At 29.7% G+C, this 16,289-nt stretch overlaps 4 protein-coding genes across 5 annotated transcripts; 3 read left to right on the plus strand and 1 right to left on the minus strand.

Annotated features, from left to right (window-relative positions):
• Positions 1–1,013: 1,013 nt before the first annotated feature.
• LOC119673112 (heparan sulfate glucosamine 3-O-sulfotransferase 6) lies at positions 1,014–4,808 on the minus strand. The gene is made up of 3 exons (XM_038084348.1): positions 4,164–4,808; positions 3,605–4,077; positions 1,014–1,997 (listed from the first exon to the last, which is right to left on the minus strand). The coding sequence occupies exons 1-3, from the start codon at positions 4,296–4,298 to the stop codon at positions 1,490–1,492; spliced, it is 1,116 nt and encodes a 371-aa protein (XP_037940276.1). The 5' UTR covers positions 4,299–4,808; the 3' UTR covers positions 1,014–1,489.
• Positions 4,809–5,230: 422 nt separating this feature from the next.
• LOC119671041 (zinc finger protein 350-like) lies at positions 5,231–11,476 on the plus strand. Of its 2 annotated transcripts, none has more exons than XM_038081532.1 (5): positions 5,231–5,521; positions 8,819–9,080; positions 9,685–10,706; positions 10,762–11,117; positions 11,192–11,476. In XM_038081532.1, exons 1-5 carry the CDS (start codon positions 5,405–5,407, stop codon positions 11,424–11,426), a joined length of 1,992 nt encoding a protein of 663 aa, XP_037937460.1. In that variant the 5' UTR covers positions 5,231–5,404; the 3' UTR covers positions 11,427–11,476. The 2 variants fall into 2 exon arrangements, with proteins under 2 accessions (XP_037937460.1, XP_037937461.1); XM_038081533.1 differs by lacking the exon at positions 5,231–5,521 and adding an exon at positions 7,459–7,862.
• LOC119671042 (protein CutA homolog) lies at positions 6,556–7,357 on the plus strand. The gene has a single exon (XM_038081534.1). It carries the CDS (start codon positions 6,673–6,675, stop codon positions 7,192–7,194), a length of 522 nt encoding a protein of 173 aa, XP_037937462.1. The 5' UTR covers positions 6,556–6,672; the 3' UTR covers positions 7,195–7,357.
• Positions 11,477–12,938: 1,462 nt separating the features above from the next.
• LOC119671043 (zinc finger protein 836-like) lies at positions 12,939–15,370 on the plus strand. The gene is made up of 5 exons (XM_038081535.1): positions 12,939–13,161; positions 13,234–13,650; positions 13,867–14,240; positions 14,305–14,378; positions 14,445–15,370. The coding sequence occupies exons 1-5, from the start codon at positions 13,036–13,038 to the stop codon at positions 15,365–15,367; spliced, it is 1,914 nt and encodes a 637-aa protein (XP_037937463.1). The 5' UTR covers positions 12,939–13,035; the 3' UTR covers positions 15,368–15,370.
• The last annotated feature ends 919 nt before the right edge of the window (positions 15,371–16,289 follow it).

The raw sequence follows: 16,289 nt of genomic DNA on the forward strand, positions 1-16,289 counted from the left end.
TAAAGATAATGTGATTCAATCGATCTGATTCTACCCTGTAATCGCCATTATTATATCTAATTTGCCCTTCTTTTCCGTAAGTGTCTATAGGAACTACACAATGTGGGACAAACACATGGCAGGTGCAATGAAACAGCACTCTATGGGTTTCTTTCATTAATTTAGTTAGAATGTTATTATATTTGGGGTTGCATTATAAAAAGTCAATTTCTTATGCTCGAACGTTTTCTTCTTGAGATCAATGTATAGACGTTATGTATCCTGTACCTTCGTTTTGAGAAATAAAAGTTGTAAACATTATTTTTCATCATGTTGATTTATTAATTATATCATATATAGGTAAGTATTTTAGCTTAAATGAAATAAAGCTTATATATTTTACTTATGTATACGTACATAATATATTTATTAAACGTTTTTATTAAAAACAATTTCATTTCGTATATTGCACCTATGAAAGGATGTGTGCATGATTTGTGGAATGCACTCACTCCTGTAAACTCACTCGTTGAAGTACTTAAGGCATCAAAATAGATGCAGTATAAGAAAAAAATTTTATTACAATCTGCTACAAAAATTCAAAATATATTTAGATTTATATATTTTTTTAAATTTGATTAAGTTGTAAATATTTAATTTTGCTAAGCTAATAGTAAAAAACTTTGAATAACTTTGCTACAGTCTATTGTTTTTTTTACTTAAATTGAATTCGAGTGTAACGAATTTCTATTGGAAGATCATCAATAAAAAATTAATTTAAAAATCTATATATAATATTTTTTGTCATTATTTCTATTAAGCTCAGTTAAACTAATATAACAAATAAATTTTTTTATAAAAAAGTTTCATATTTTAGCAAAAATGTCTACAAAATTTAAACAATTTATGTGGATACAATATTGCATTTAGAGATAAATTTATCTAAACCGTATCTGTATATAAGATATAGATAATATACTATATTCATATATAATAGAAATGCTTTTGCTTGAGATAATTTCATTTAAATTGTAGATAATTTTTTTTATATACTAATTTGCCATTATTGACTTAACAATGCAGCACAAGAAGGAACCACTTTCATAAATATAAAGCTAAGATTTTTTTTACCAATTATAAGTCTACTATTCAAATTGCAAGTCTATTTATTGCTTAAATTTTTTTATCTCTCTGATTAATCGTTACTTCTGCAATAGATGCCAACACCATGTATATAAGTATATGTAGGAATACAAGTATGAAGGCTGCAAGTGCCAGCCCCTGGGCTCGTTTAGACCCCAAAAAATTGGCTCCATTGTGATATATACTTATGAGAGACATTTCGTCCTAAGTACTTTACTAATACAGCACAAGTAACTAATTTTCAATTAACTAGTAAATTTTTATCGTTAATTTAACAATTCCAAATTCTTCAACTAAACTAATTCAATAACGAGTATTTATTTGATCTACAACCATGATTCGTTTTCAAAATTTCATAATGAAGTTTTTATGGCCAAGCGAAGTTTATGCCTGTCATTTGATAAAATTTATTATTAAACGGTCTATAAAACTCTCTGAGTCTTTCGATAGCTGCAGCATCGATATGTGGGTGATTGCGTCCTTTTGTCTTGCCAAGACAGTGCGGTGTAGAACGTGCTTCGGATTTAAGTAGACAAGGAAAGCCTTTTGTAGCATTAAAGTAAAAATGCTTCTCAGTTACAATACGTTTAAGACCGAGAAAATCTTGTACACGACCGATTTCGTATGCAGGATCGGTTATCAAACGTTCACCACTTATGAAGAGTAATTGCGTTAGTGGAAAAAATTGTAACCATTTTTCCAGATACCGTGCATATACGCCTATTTTAACTGGTCCCCAAGTTGTATCCACAACTGAATAGGTTCCATTCACAAAGGCCAAGTCTTCAAAACGTTTCATATCTGACTTTTTACTTGCCGCTTGCGTGTAGTCGGAGATGGCTCTGGTTACTGGATCTCGTACAACCACAAGTAATCTATGTTTAGAAAATGGGATTTTAAAAATGTTGTGATTTTATTAGCAATATATATTATGCTTTTTGATTATTAATATTAATTATAATGAAAGAAACTGTGTTAATGATAAATATATATATTATTACATTTTGATTTTTAAAGTCAAACATAATGAAAGAAACTGTTTTCTTAATAGAAAAAAAAACAACAAAAACTAAATTACTATTATCAATATAATAAATTATGTTTTCATATGTTATTACTACTATAATTGATATTATAGATACATAGTGATCTATGTGATTTTTATTATAGTAATCTTGAATATAATAAAGGCTTTTGATAAGTGAACGAATTAATAAACAGACTAAATTTAGCTCCCCAAAAGCCAGAAAGAGATATTGTAACTGTTCCTAGACAACCGAATAAAACCAAACTAAGATGGACGGGTATTTCGATCGGTGCATAAGACTGTCAATATCAATATCATTTGTTCTGGTAATTAGTGAAAGCATGTCTACAAACTAGTGATTAATCTGAATTTAAATCTGTTTGTGCTAAGAGACCTCTAAGAATTTCTGAGCTATTTGGATTGCCTTAGATTTTTAGCATTGCTGCTAGTTTCTTTACCCATAGTAAATAATTCGGGGAAAAACTGACAATGTTATGTTATCTAGTGCGCAAATTTGGTATACAGATAATGGATCGCTTTACATTAGATAGTGGAGGAACTACAAACAATCTGGAGAAGAAAGCAATCTTTCTTTGAAAATGGAAATATTAACTAGGCTGAAGTTGATGTCATAAACTTAAGTTTTATTGGACAACAATGTATCTGTTAATTATCTGAGGGTCTGAGTTTAGGGAAACCTAAAAACTATTTTTTAACAGAGCTATCTGTACCTTGCTTTAGGTAGGAAAATATAAAGGATTTCAGACTAGATATATAAATTTTCTGAACTTCATAAGATGTCTCCAAATGCCCACTTAATCTCATTCTCTTATACAACAAACCTTTCAGATTAAGGTGTACCTATCTATGAGTATTGGTAAAATTATATTAGAATTTGAATGTGTTTCAATATGTGTGAAATAATTTTAACGTATTGCAAACACCTTGAAATAATCTATATATTAGATGGTAAAATATAGACTGTAAGGTAATACTACTTTACTATGGTATAAAAAACATCTTAGAATCTATTTAAGTCCAATTAGAGTGTTTAGGTTTCTCCACTTTGTTCCAATATCAGCTTTAATCAAAGTCCAACCCATCTTTAATCGATTACTGTTGTCAAATAACACCTCTCCCTTTTACACTTCCTTAACCTAACCGTATTCTAACCCATGTTTCACCCACGGTTAACAATAATAGAATCTAACTTATTTTCTATTTTTCAATTTTCTACATTGTGTAATGAATTCTAATATAGTTTATTTAATATTTCCATTTTTCATTCAATTTAATTTTAGTATAAATTTTGAAGTATTCTAAAAGGAATGACAAAAAAAGGTCTTAATTAGCAAATTCCTAAAGTGATCCAAAAGCTTAAAGTACTATAGATGATGATATACCTACACTTGTATAAATTATATATATATATATATATATTCTTTCCATACATACTTTGTTTTAGGATTCATATGATGTACACGATGTGGCACTTCTTTAGTTACAAAATAACTGGGTGTTTTTTCCATCGTTATTTGTCCTTCAATGGTGTATGGCATATATCGACGATACCAATTGAAGCCACGCTGATAATGTCGATCAAAAAAATGTACTTCACAACCAGCAGCACGTACATCAGGATGTAGTCTTATAAACTCCAGTAAAGCACGGGTACCGCTTTTCTTTACACCAATAATTAAAGTATCTGGTAGATGGCGAGATGGCCTCAGTCCTTGCTGACGTAAAAGGCGATATTTCGGTGCACCATCCGAAACATAGGTGGTTGTAGTATTTAAAGTTTTTCGTAATAAAGATAAAGATATATGTATTTGGCTAGTATTATTCACAATTAGATTTGGTACGGATGTAGTCAGTTGCTCTGTGGATGGTAGCACGTTTGACGATAAAAGGAAGTTACGCAAAGGACTCTGTAAAAGAGAAAAATTATTAATTATAAAATTACTTGAAATTATTTGGAAAATTTTTTTTATGTAAACATAAAAAGTTGACTGACCTTTTGAAAAGTACGATTTATGCTGGTCAGGAGACATGAGTTAAATGTATAGGACACGTATATCAAGGATATGCAAATTAAAATTGTAATCGCTAAAGTGCGATGACTTAAATTGTTAAACCAATTAATAAACATTTTTCACAGAATTAATTAAAGTATACCGAGAACTACATTTTTGCACAATAATGGTTTAAAAAAAAAATTTCTACCCAAATTCCTTGTTCACCTTAACAGTACAAATGTCAAATTGTCCGTGTTGAAGGCATATATAGAAAATATCTCAATTGTTTTTTTTTTCTTATTTTCATTTTAACTTCACGCAGGTCGATAGAAGAAAATCCCGGAAAAGGCAAAGCGAAACAAAATACTGATGAAAAAAGGATGAAACGCTAAATTAATGCTTTGGCGTAACGACGTCGGATTCTGCTCCCCAAAAATGGCGGCATACCAAAGTAATTTGTAATGTTTTGCCGGCTTTTAGGCTGAATTTCAAGAGAGAATGAGAAGGAATGACATTTAATAATTGCTTTTTGCAATGTTTATAGTGTTGGCAATGGATACTTATGCTATGTTCATTCATGAATTTCTCCATAAAATGCAAGCGCCTCTCTGTTTGTTCATGCGCAGTGCAGATTAAATAAAGAATTTGTTTGACTGTGTGGAAAAGTTAAGAGAAAAATTGTTTTCGCATTGCAAGACTTGCAGTAAAATTATTATATACAAATTTAATAACTATAAATAATAAATAAAAATAAAAAAAAAAAATAATTAAAAACATAAAACGATTTACATATAAAAACAAAAAAAAATTTATATATAAAAGTATCTCCGCTTTTATCTTCTGATAAAGTTAAGCGCTAAAAGAAAATATTTTTTTGTTTATAAACTCCTAACCTAAGTTTTTCCACACGTCGAAATCTTAAGTTTCAGTTTATGTAAACAATCTACTTTTTTAAAAATGATTATATTTTAAATAAAATGATGTACGTGGGGAAGTAATTGCTATTAATTATGCATTACTCACTTTAAAACTGACTTAAGCAAGTTTTAACACAATATTATTTATTTAACTGTTAAATAAATTTGAAATTTATTTTTTAAAAATTATCTTCCATAAAATGTGGGAACTGTTGTTCCTTAATATCTGACAGCATCTTGCAAACACATTACAACTAATTTGACATTTCAGTATAAGTCGGAACACTGAATATTCGTGAGCACTTAATGCATTTTCTTGAAAAATGGATTTCGAATTAAATATAAATGTTTGTCGCGTGTGTCTGAATTCAGCTGCAGGCAAGGATTTGTTATTGCATATAGATTTACGAAAGAAGTTTTATCTAACAACACGTCTGGCGGTAAATTTTTGTAATAAATATTAATCTATTATACTAGAAGAAAAATATCAATGTAATAGAAAGTGTGTAGAGATTTGATAAATCTTTTACCACAACGGAGAGTTTTAGAGATGTGTAGTTTTTTGGTTACTTTTAGTGGTTATTAAAATGTAACATTAATTGTTGTTATATATATATATATATAGAATGTGTGTGTATGTGTGCGAGTTTAATCTGACATAAATAAATGGATCGTAAAAAGTAAAATAAAGTGATAAAAATAGTGTCAGCACAATTTATTTTGGTTTCTGCAAATTTAGTAATTTATGCTCTTAGTGATGTGTCATTTAAGTAATGAGGCGTTTCTATTGTGAGATTAAAAGTACATTAAAGTAGATTAAATCGAGATTAAAGTACTAAACTCGTCGTTTAATGTCAGATTTCCCAGACAAAAGTTAATCTCCTTTTGGTCGATATTAGTCTTTTATCTCCGGAGAAATGGTGATTATTTTTCTGTGCAATTCTGCAAATGGCTTAATATTGTGAATTTTTTTACGATCTTAGAGGAATTGGAAAAGAAGTGTCAAAATCTATTTAAACGTTGAAAACTTAAAAATGCCGAATGAGTAAATTTTTAATACATTTGTTTAATAATAGTTCTGTACATAATTACAACTAAAATTTGTTAAATTATTGTTATAAAACTATTTATTAAATTTATATTTCCTTTTTTTTTGTACCAAATTTTTATAAAAATGCAGATTAATTTAATCTCGTTTACTTAAACTCACAATGTAAACGTAATATAATTCAAGTGTTTATTTTTTCAAATTTAGTTTAGTTGAAAAATCATATAAAATAAATTTTAAAAATGGATCTTATATACATATTTTAAGATTTAATATAGGTAAAAAGATTCTGAATTGAAGTTTTAATAATGATAATTGGATATTATATACTATGTAATAGTTTTTTATGTATAAAATAGTAGTTGATTATGCTTTGAATAAGTTACGTATAAAATGATTACTCGTTTCATAATAAGAAACACAAGTCTCCACATTCTGTCAAACATACATTTTTTTGCTAAACTATTTTGAGAAGAGTTATTAAAAGCAAAAAAGAAAAATATCAACTAATTAGAGTAAACAATAATCATAGTAAACAACTCAATGCACATTATAAAACATCTATATTGTGTATCCTCGTATTTACTGCTTGCGCGTCCATTTATTACCATTGGAACAAAGTCTTCTTTGGTGGTTGCCGGTGAAACAATAAATTCTTGCACAAGTAAACATAATTTTGCATCAAATTGTCCAAAAGAGATGACTTCGTCACCTGCAGCTGAAACTTATACCTCCGGTACCAGTTCTGTAGCGTTTGTCACTACGCCAGATGAAAATACAGCAAAGAAATTAGCGCGAGGCTTAGTAGAAAAACAATTGGCAGCCTGCGTCAATATTATACCCAATATACAGTCGGTTTATATGTGGGAAGGAAAAGTCAATGAAGATAGTGAATATTTAATGATGATTAAGACACGTACTAGCCGCTTGGATGAGCTTATAAAATGGGTGCGTGAGAATCATTCATACAGTGTGGCTGAGGTTATAACATTGCCTATTGAGAAAGGCAACGTACCATATTTGAGTTGGATTGCACAAACAGTGCCGGATAAGAAGCAAGAATGATGGATGTGGATTTGGATATCTAAATGCAGATTTATACTGGAGAGATTGATAGATAAAGATTGATATTATTTATAAAGTTTTAAACTTTTTTCATTTTAAAAATTAGTCAAAATGATTTTGTATTCGTTATTTTGGTTTTGAATTAAATGGACTGCGATTGTTGCTTCTATTATTTCATTTATTAAATGTTACTAATAAGGAAAGTAAATTTTAATATAATAAGAAAGTAATTAATTTCTGTATTATAATTTTTATAATTTGGTATACATAAAATGGTTTGGTATAGGCCCACTTCTTTGGGCCTAACAGCCCGTCTTCTATTAAACGTGCCGCCAAAGGAGTCTATGTTATATATATGTGCATAAAATGGGTACTAGTGTTATGGTAGTGTTGCTGTGATTCTTTGTTAGAGCTTGCCAATTCTCGAAAACTCGACAAGCAGAAAAAAGTCTAATGCTATGACATCCATTTAATGTAAAGTATCTATACATGTGGCTCTATATGTGGGTCTACTAGTTCTGGAAAAACTAACCAGCAGAAAACCTACTCATGCTATTTAAATACTAGTGTACCAATCGCGAAGGGTGTTGAGATATGAGAATAATTGGTTGGAAATCAGAAGAAGAGTGGCTGAGATCATGAGAGGAAATATTGAGTTGTGGCTTATGGTAATGTACTGCTAGTTCTGGTTACACTAACAAGCGTGAATCTCATTCAGAAAGCTACGACATATTTATCTAACATATATGTATATATACATATAACATGTGTGAGTGGTACGTCTGAATTATCGATAGAGATAAAGCTCTGCCAATTCTGGAAAAACTAACTAGAGAAAGCACAAATGGCCTGTTTAGTTAATAGTGTGGTAATGGTGGGGAGTGATGAGGATTGAGAATAATTGGTGACGAATGAGAAGTAGAATGTAACCACTCTGACGGGTTAAGAGATTGTGTAGTGGGGACTTAAAAATGATAATGACGTTTTGAAGTATAATAAGGTATAAATAATGGAGAATAATGTTTCCAAGAAAAGGAAACATTATTCCTTTTTTGATGGCATAAGAGATTGAGTAGTAGGGAAATATGAAGGAAGGTGTTATAATTCTGAAGGAAGGTATAATTAAGTACTTTTGATAGGAGACGGATGTGGGTAGTGGGAAGCGATATTGTCACCAAAAATAGTAAGACAATAACTCTTTTTGTGAAATATAACAACAAATTAATTGGGTTTAAATTTGTAGATATAGTTTATGTTGTGAAAGATTTTGTCGTCCTTTTTTCTGTTTCCAGGAGCAGTCGAGCACAAAGACACACGTATCATTCGACAAAAAAGTGTGAGGGCCACTATTTCACTTTATTGTTATATTTGTGTTCTATCGGCGGCTATCCGCTTTAAAGTGTAAAAGAAACTTCTATTATATCTTATTTATAAATGAATTACAAAGTTATATATTCATTATTACTAAGATAAGAGCTTTTGATGAAGATATTTTCATTATTAACTGGGTGTACCACAGTCTATGAGATGAAAACGTCTTTTTATATATATAAAAATTATAAAATATAATTTTAATCTATATCTAGTTTATTTTCTATATATAATCAATTGTATACTTCAACAGATAATTGATAATGATAATCTGCCAACGAAAATATGTGTGAAATGCATAAATCGTTTGAATATTGCTTTCGATTTTACACAGTTGGCCTATGGATCACAAAAAGCACTCAAACAGTTTTTAAAAAAGGTTTCGAATGAATTTGAAGAAGTAACCAGGTTAAATCCTAAAATAGCAGAAGCTTTAGATGATTCAGCTTTGATAATGGTATCAGATGATGATATAGAAGATTGTGTTGCAATACTAAATGAGCGTGAAGATGAAGGTAAGGTAACAACAATGTTTTATTATACTTCACAATTAATATTTCTATATAAATTTATTATATTGGTTGGCTGATTTCAGTGGCGACTTTTTTAAAGCCCAATTAGCGATTTCGCACCGTTTTGTTGCCACGTTGTTTGCTTCCACAGCATCATTAGATTCAGTCTGTACAGCTTCAGAAATTTTAATATTCCTAAACTTCATTATTAGTTGTTAAAGAGCAGTTTGTCTTACCAGAAGAAGCTGCTCTCTATCTCCAAAGAGCAGAGTTTGTATAAAGAAAATGGGAAATTATGTTTTCCTGTCTGGTTTAAGCTGCAACATCTTAAAATAAAAGATCTAGGCTAATGCAACGGATCCATAGGTGGTCTAGATCTTTTTAGACCCAACCGAACCTATAAATATAGTACTTGAATATTAATCTGGATCTGTTATGTTATCCAATGTATATATTGGTTCCAATGAAAATAAAATATATATTATATACAATTATTAATATATTTTTTATATTAAGAATATTCTAAAGTACATTATAGAGAATACCTTAAAAATACTTTTTTAATAAATTTTTATGTTATTATATAATTAAGACAAATTTTTTATAGACCCTGATGAAATCTCAGCAGTTACTCCATCAACCTCAATTTCGAAGAGCTTAAATTTAGGAACAAATATTGATAAGAGTAAATCCGTTTTAATTACTATTAAAGAAGAACCTAAAACAGTTTCAACAGAACAAACGTTAAAACGGGAATATGAAGTTGATGATGATGAAATAGAATATCAAATACAAAATGCTGGATTAAACGAACATTTTGAAGTTGATAATTCAAATGTAAAAGAAATTGGAATTGATGACACTACTCATCTAAGAATTTCAAAAGTCCACCGTACCGATAAGTTTAATATTGATGATACTGAACGCGTTTTAGAATTGCTTGATGATACTTCAGAGAATGAAAATATAGAAACCGATGCAGAGGCTATACCGGTGGATGGTGATGGGTATTTAAAAGAATATGAAGAAATATTGGATGATAGTGAAAATAAAGATGATTATATGGATATGGAAGATATGAATGATATGATTTTGGATGTGGAATATTTAAATAGTTCTAGCATTGAATTGCGTCCTTCAAAAGTAAACAATTCTACATCTGTGATGGGTACAGAATTGGGTAGAGAACCACATCCGGTAAAGTTACGTACGAATATAAATACGACTCCACAAAAAAATAGTAATAATTTCAAGTTACGTAGAACACGTATACGCACAGATCAACTAAGTGGAAGAAATTCTAATGAAAGCTCTAATAAGATACGATACTATTGTGAGCAATGTAACACGGATTATACGACTAAAACAAATCTAAACCGACATATGGCCACACATGACGGTAAGAAGCCTTATGCGTGCAACATATGTGGTAAAGGATTTACACAAAATGGTTCACTTAAGCATCACATGTACACGCATACTGGTGAAAAGCCCTATGTTTGTGAAGTATGCAATAGAGGATTTACACAGAGTAAAAGTTTAGTATTTCACAAACGTAGACATAGTGGAGATAAACCTTTTGCATGTGTACATTGTGGTACATCTTTCAGACAAAAAGATGGATTAAAAGTAAGTAATTAATGTGACACGTGCAACCTTATTTGATCGACTATAATTTTTTTAGGTACACATTCTGAGGCATCATACGATTGTTATGGATGATGGAGAAATTGAGACACATATGTGCTCGATTTGTAAAGAAGACATGTACACCAAAGAAAACCTACAACTGCACATGAAAAAACATGTAAACAATCATAAAATCAAGGATTCTCAATGTCAGGCTACCGGTTCGACTGGTAGCGATGAAACATTCTTAGAACTGTTGGATGAAGAAATGCTGTTGAATGATAGTGCAGAAAATGAAATGCTTGATAATGATGGGACGCATGTTATAAATGTTTCGGCCACATCAGCTACTCAACCTTTTCGTGCCAAGAAGTATCAGTGTTGTATGTGCTTCAAATGCTTTGCTATTAAGTAAGTTAATATAACTTTTTATTTTGGTGAGATAATATTTATATTATTAATTTAAAAAACACCAATATTTTCAGAGAAAATCTGATGCGACATTTAACTATTCATTCTGTTGAATCTCTGTATGAATGTAAATATTGCAGTATATATTTCGAAAGCCAGCAGTTGTTGGGCAAACATATTACACAAACGCATGAAGGATTTAGTCAAATCAGGGAATATAGTCAGCAGCTGGCAAATGTACGTAATCAGAGCACCATTGAATATCAGAAGATGAGAGATGAAAATAAAGTAGCGAAGAATATAATATGATGAAGCAGAGAACAGATTAAAATTTTGAAATATCACTAATCACTAAATTAAAAATGGTTTTTTTTCTTTCGTTAAATATTTTATATTGTTTATATATTTCATATAAATTTTATTCTTTATTTAAATAAAATATATTTATAAAATAAAAACATTAGAGGTACTCATCTAAACTGATAAATGCCTTATAAACGTATAAATTTATTTGATTGGTAAATGAAGTGTCAAATTTTGTATGAAAAATATTTTACACAAACTTGATAAATTTACAAGAAAATTTTACCGAATAAATTTATATCGTATAAATTTATTTGTTTTCAACATAGAGTTTCATTCTAACACAAGCAAATCATTTACAAAAATATCTTTGTAAATACTTTTTAGGATGAACCTTTCGCTGTATTTAGGTATTTTATTTTATTATTATGTTTAGGCTAGTTAAGTCAGTGCACTTGAGCACTTTTACTCTCTACTAACTGCGAGGTTCCTTCATAACCCCTCTCCACGCCTTGACTGGGTTCTTGTTTATTACTTTATCAGACTAAGCAATAACTGACCTCAGATCTGCATACCTTTTCAAGGAGCCTGTTGTAACCATTCTGAGATTCGATAATGCAGTGTTGGTAAGCCTGTTAGTTTTCGTAAACAGTTTAAGGGTTTCAACTTTTATGTATTTTTTGATTGGATCAATCTTGAGGTCCCTGAGGGGATGTCATTCGTCCTAATGTACCATGGCACCTTAAAAAGTCTTCTTAAACATTGTTCTTTTTTTTGTTCTATTTTTATTAAAATCGCATTAACAATTTTTACGGGTTTAAAATTTATTCTAAATTAGTAAACGTTGCGAACTAAGTGAACTTCTGTTAGCTCATCTGTAATTTATTTTAATAACAATTTAATAAATACAACATAAAAGAGCCGATTTAATAGTAGTAACTTAAGTCTTAATATTGATATAACTTATGTTTAACTCATCGAAGTTACTCATAGTAACTTTGAGTAACACTGTGTATACACAAATGCGTTTCACCAGCAAATTTTCAAGTAACTGAGAGCAACTGAGAGAGCGTAACATCCCTGTCTAAATTTTAAAATGTTGCACAGACTTTACTCGTACATTTTATTTCAAGTAAAATTTTTGTGATGTGTGAATCAGCTATTTTGGTTTGAATTTAAATTTTTGTGTGGTTTATTTGCACGGCACTAGTGATTTTACCAGATTTTATACAAAGCTGTTTCATTGAAATCTGTGTAAAGAGCGTAATTTGGCACTTTATTTGTGTTACGCTCTCAGTTTATACTTTCCTTGTGTTTTACTACGAGTAGCTTTCGGAACAGACATAATATGGTCTTAAACGAAAATAACCAATATGCACAGCACAACGACCGTTTAGTGACAGTTCAAAATAATATTTATAAATGTTATTTAGAGTGGTAAACTCTAATCAATGTAAAGTGAATATGTCAAAACATGAAACATAGCCCATGTCAGATATTTTGACAGCCAGCTGAGTACATCAACACTTAGTATTTGTAATTTTGCAATTTTTTCATTGATTGTGATTTTGTTATAAATGTGAAAAAATATTAGCAAAATATTGATGATAACAGAATGTCGCAAGTAGATTTTGCACTTAGCCAAGTATGCCGCGTTTGCGGTGGCTGTGAAAATCTTAAATATATTGAAGATATGGGAGAGTTTTTTCTGGAGAAGCTAAGGGTGTGCACAAGTATAATTGTAAATATCTCAATTATTTAATATAATTTATATATTTATTAAAATTATAGAGTTTAAAAACTTATTTTATAGATACTGAAAAACGATCAATTACCAAAACATATTTGCGAAAAATGTGAACAAAACGTTGAAATATCTTATCGACTGCGTAAGCAGGGGGAGATGACACAAATACGCTTAAAATTGCAATTAGAAAAATCTGTTGAAGAAAATAATGTCCAAACCACAACAATAGATGTGAAAAAGGATCTAGTTAATAGCAACACATCAAATAATGTACAAACAGCTAAACCTGTGGTGTTGACCTTCTCGGAAGATAATGTCGATGAAATTTACGAGGAACGGTTTTTTGCTGATTTTATTGAAGAAGAATCAGAATATTTTACTTGTGATGATGAGATAATAAAAGTGGAAAAATTGGATGAAGCAGACATACTTGAGTCTGTATCACCATCACCAACACCATCTACTGAAAATGCCAATAATAAGGTAAAGAATTAGAAAAATTTATATAAACGTTTCTAGAGTTGATTGAGATAATGAGAACGTATAAGTGGCTTATGCAGGAGTTTTTGGGTTTACGTCTACTAAAACATTTTAAATATTTCTTAGCTAAAGGTTTTCATATGAACTTTTAATTAGTTTTGAAAACCCCCTTTTAAAGTTTTTAATCTTAATTTAATTTTTCTAAATTTTCTTTGGTAGACTGAAAAAGTGTTTATGTGTAAAACTTGCGACCAGTTCTGCGAATCATTTGCTGAATATCTTAGTCACATCAAGGAACACGGTAATGATGGATATGCTTGTGAAGAGTGCGGCAAATTTTTCTTAAAAGAAGCATCCCTCACAAAACATAAGGAAATTCACAAAAAAAGAGAATCATATCCTTGTCCTGAATGTGGCCGCCTTTATAATATTGCCTACAATTTAACGCGTCATATACGCTCTGCACATGAAAATATACGCAGATACTGTTGCACAGTATGTTCAGAGAAATTTTGTCGTCCTGATATTTTAAAAACTCATATGCTCATCCATAAGACGGATCGAAACTTTCCATGTACGCAATGTACCTCAAGGTATTTCTTCTAGTTTCTTTTACGTATTATATCATTTATTAATATTTGCTTTATGAATTTATAGTTTTAAATCGGAACGGTATTTGAAATCTCATATGAAAAGACATTCCAATTCAAAACAGACAAGCAACATAACAAGTAATGATGATCATATAGATAGAAATATAAAGAATATTAGTATTAATAGTACGACTAATATTTCAGATTGCCCGTCAAAAAAAGTGCTAATTGGTGATAAAAAAGTTTATCATTGTACTATTTGTGGGAAAATCTCGAAACACCATTTTACTCATAAAAATCATTTACTGACTCATACTATGGAACGTCCACATCCTTGTACACTTTGTAGTAAGACGTTCCGTACGAATGCTGCGCTGACAACTCATCTACGTATACATACCGGTGAGAAACCTTATCAATGTGATATATGCTTCTCACGGTTTCGACAAAAGCCGCATCTACAGGAACATCGCTATAAACACGAAGGAATTTTACCTCATGCTTGTGACTTGTGTGATGCAAAATTCATAAAAAAATCAAATTTACGTTGCCATCGCCAAACACATTTCACAAATCGAATACATAAGTGTTCAAAATGTAACAGGCAATTCACAAGAGTATCATTATTAAGAGCGCATATCAGAGAGGAGCATAGTGACCATAGCTCGAAGAAACTAAAAGCAGTAAAACAAGTTAAAATGAAACCTAAGGAAGAATTTTTCATCATGGTTGCTAGTGATGATGAAAAAAATGAATTAGAAATTTATGACGAACCAAATAACGAACTGCAGCCAATCCCAATTAATATTATGAAAAGCAAAGTTGAATATGAAAATGAAAACTTACCTCAAATAAGTTTTGCCACCAATAATATGGAAAACCAAAATAGCCAGTATGAAATCGTAGAAGAAGAACTGGATGAAAATATTGAATATATTTTAGAGGAAACTGATAGTGATATAGATAGTAGTATGGGAGCAATTTTGATTCCAAATAGTTCAACCGATAATGCTATCAGCGAAGATGGGAATGTTGTTTGGGTAACTGATGTACAAAACGAAACTATTGAAGGAGATAAGTTAGGCAATTTATTCATTATACGAGATATCTCAAATTATAATTTATAAACCATAGTAGATTTTAAGTAAAATTAACTTTAATAATAGTTATCTATTTATAAATATGTGCATATATGTAAAGTAATATTTATTTAGAAATATTAACGACTAACGTCTAATAATGTTAATGCATATGTATGTATATATGTACATATATGCAAAATATGTATAAGTTTATTTACAAATAAACTAATATTTAGGTAAAAGCAAAACATGCTTTAAAACGAATTGCATTAATTACTTTAAGATAGACTAAACACATAAAATTATACAAAATAATTTAGTTAATTTGCATAGAAGTTACTTTTATTAAAAACTACAATTTTTGTGGAATTATAAATAATGTACAATTAAATGTTGTATCATTTACTTATTTAAATTTGCTAAAATTTGTCTATATTCTAATTTTATCCTATATTTTTAATCAATTTATAATTTGTTACTATTTAGACTAAATGTCTCAGGGCTACATGCCGAAGCTACCAGGTGTTGCTCACTTCCATTGGAATTTCAACTTTTTGTGCAGTTTCATAATTTAATTACTTTACTTTATAAATAGTTATTTTTTTTTATAATTTAAATATAATTTACTTTTGTGTCGTATGATCATTAGAAAAAGGTCTAATAAATAAACAATGTTCTATAAACTGTAATGCATGTTTTTTATATTTTAATAAGTATCAGTGTTCTAACATATATATTCATGGTATATATACATTATAGTCTTTTTCAATATATTTATTTGGAAACCATATTAGTAAACTATGTGGAAAAATTTAAAATTACAATTTACAAGCTTCATAGATTGTGTCATTGAATGGAGTAGCATTCATGTAAATGCATGGATGAGAAACCATTTGTAATGTAATGTTGAGACTTTTCCGAGTTAGTGCATCTGGGCACTTTTACTTTTTGATAGCTGGGGAGTTTC

The sequence above is a fragment of the Teleopsis dalmanni genome, chromosome 1 (assembly GCF_002237135.1).
Source record: "Teleopsis dalmanni isolate 2A chromosome 1, ASM223713v2, whole genome shotgun sequence".
Classification (NCBI taxonomy): domain Eukaryota; kingdom Metazoa; phylum Arthropoda; class Insecta; order Diptera; family Diopsidae; genus Teleopsis; species Teleopsis dalmanni.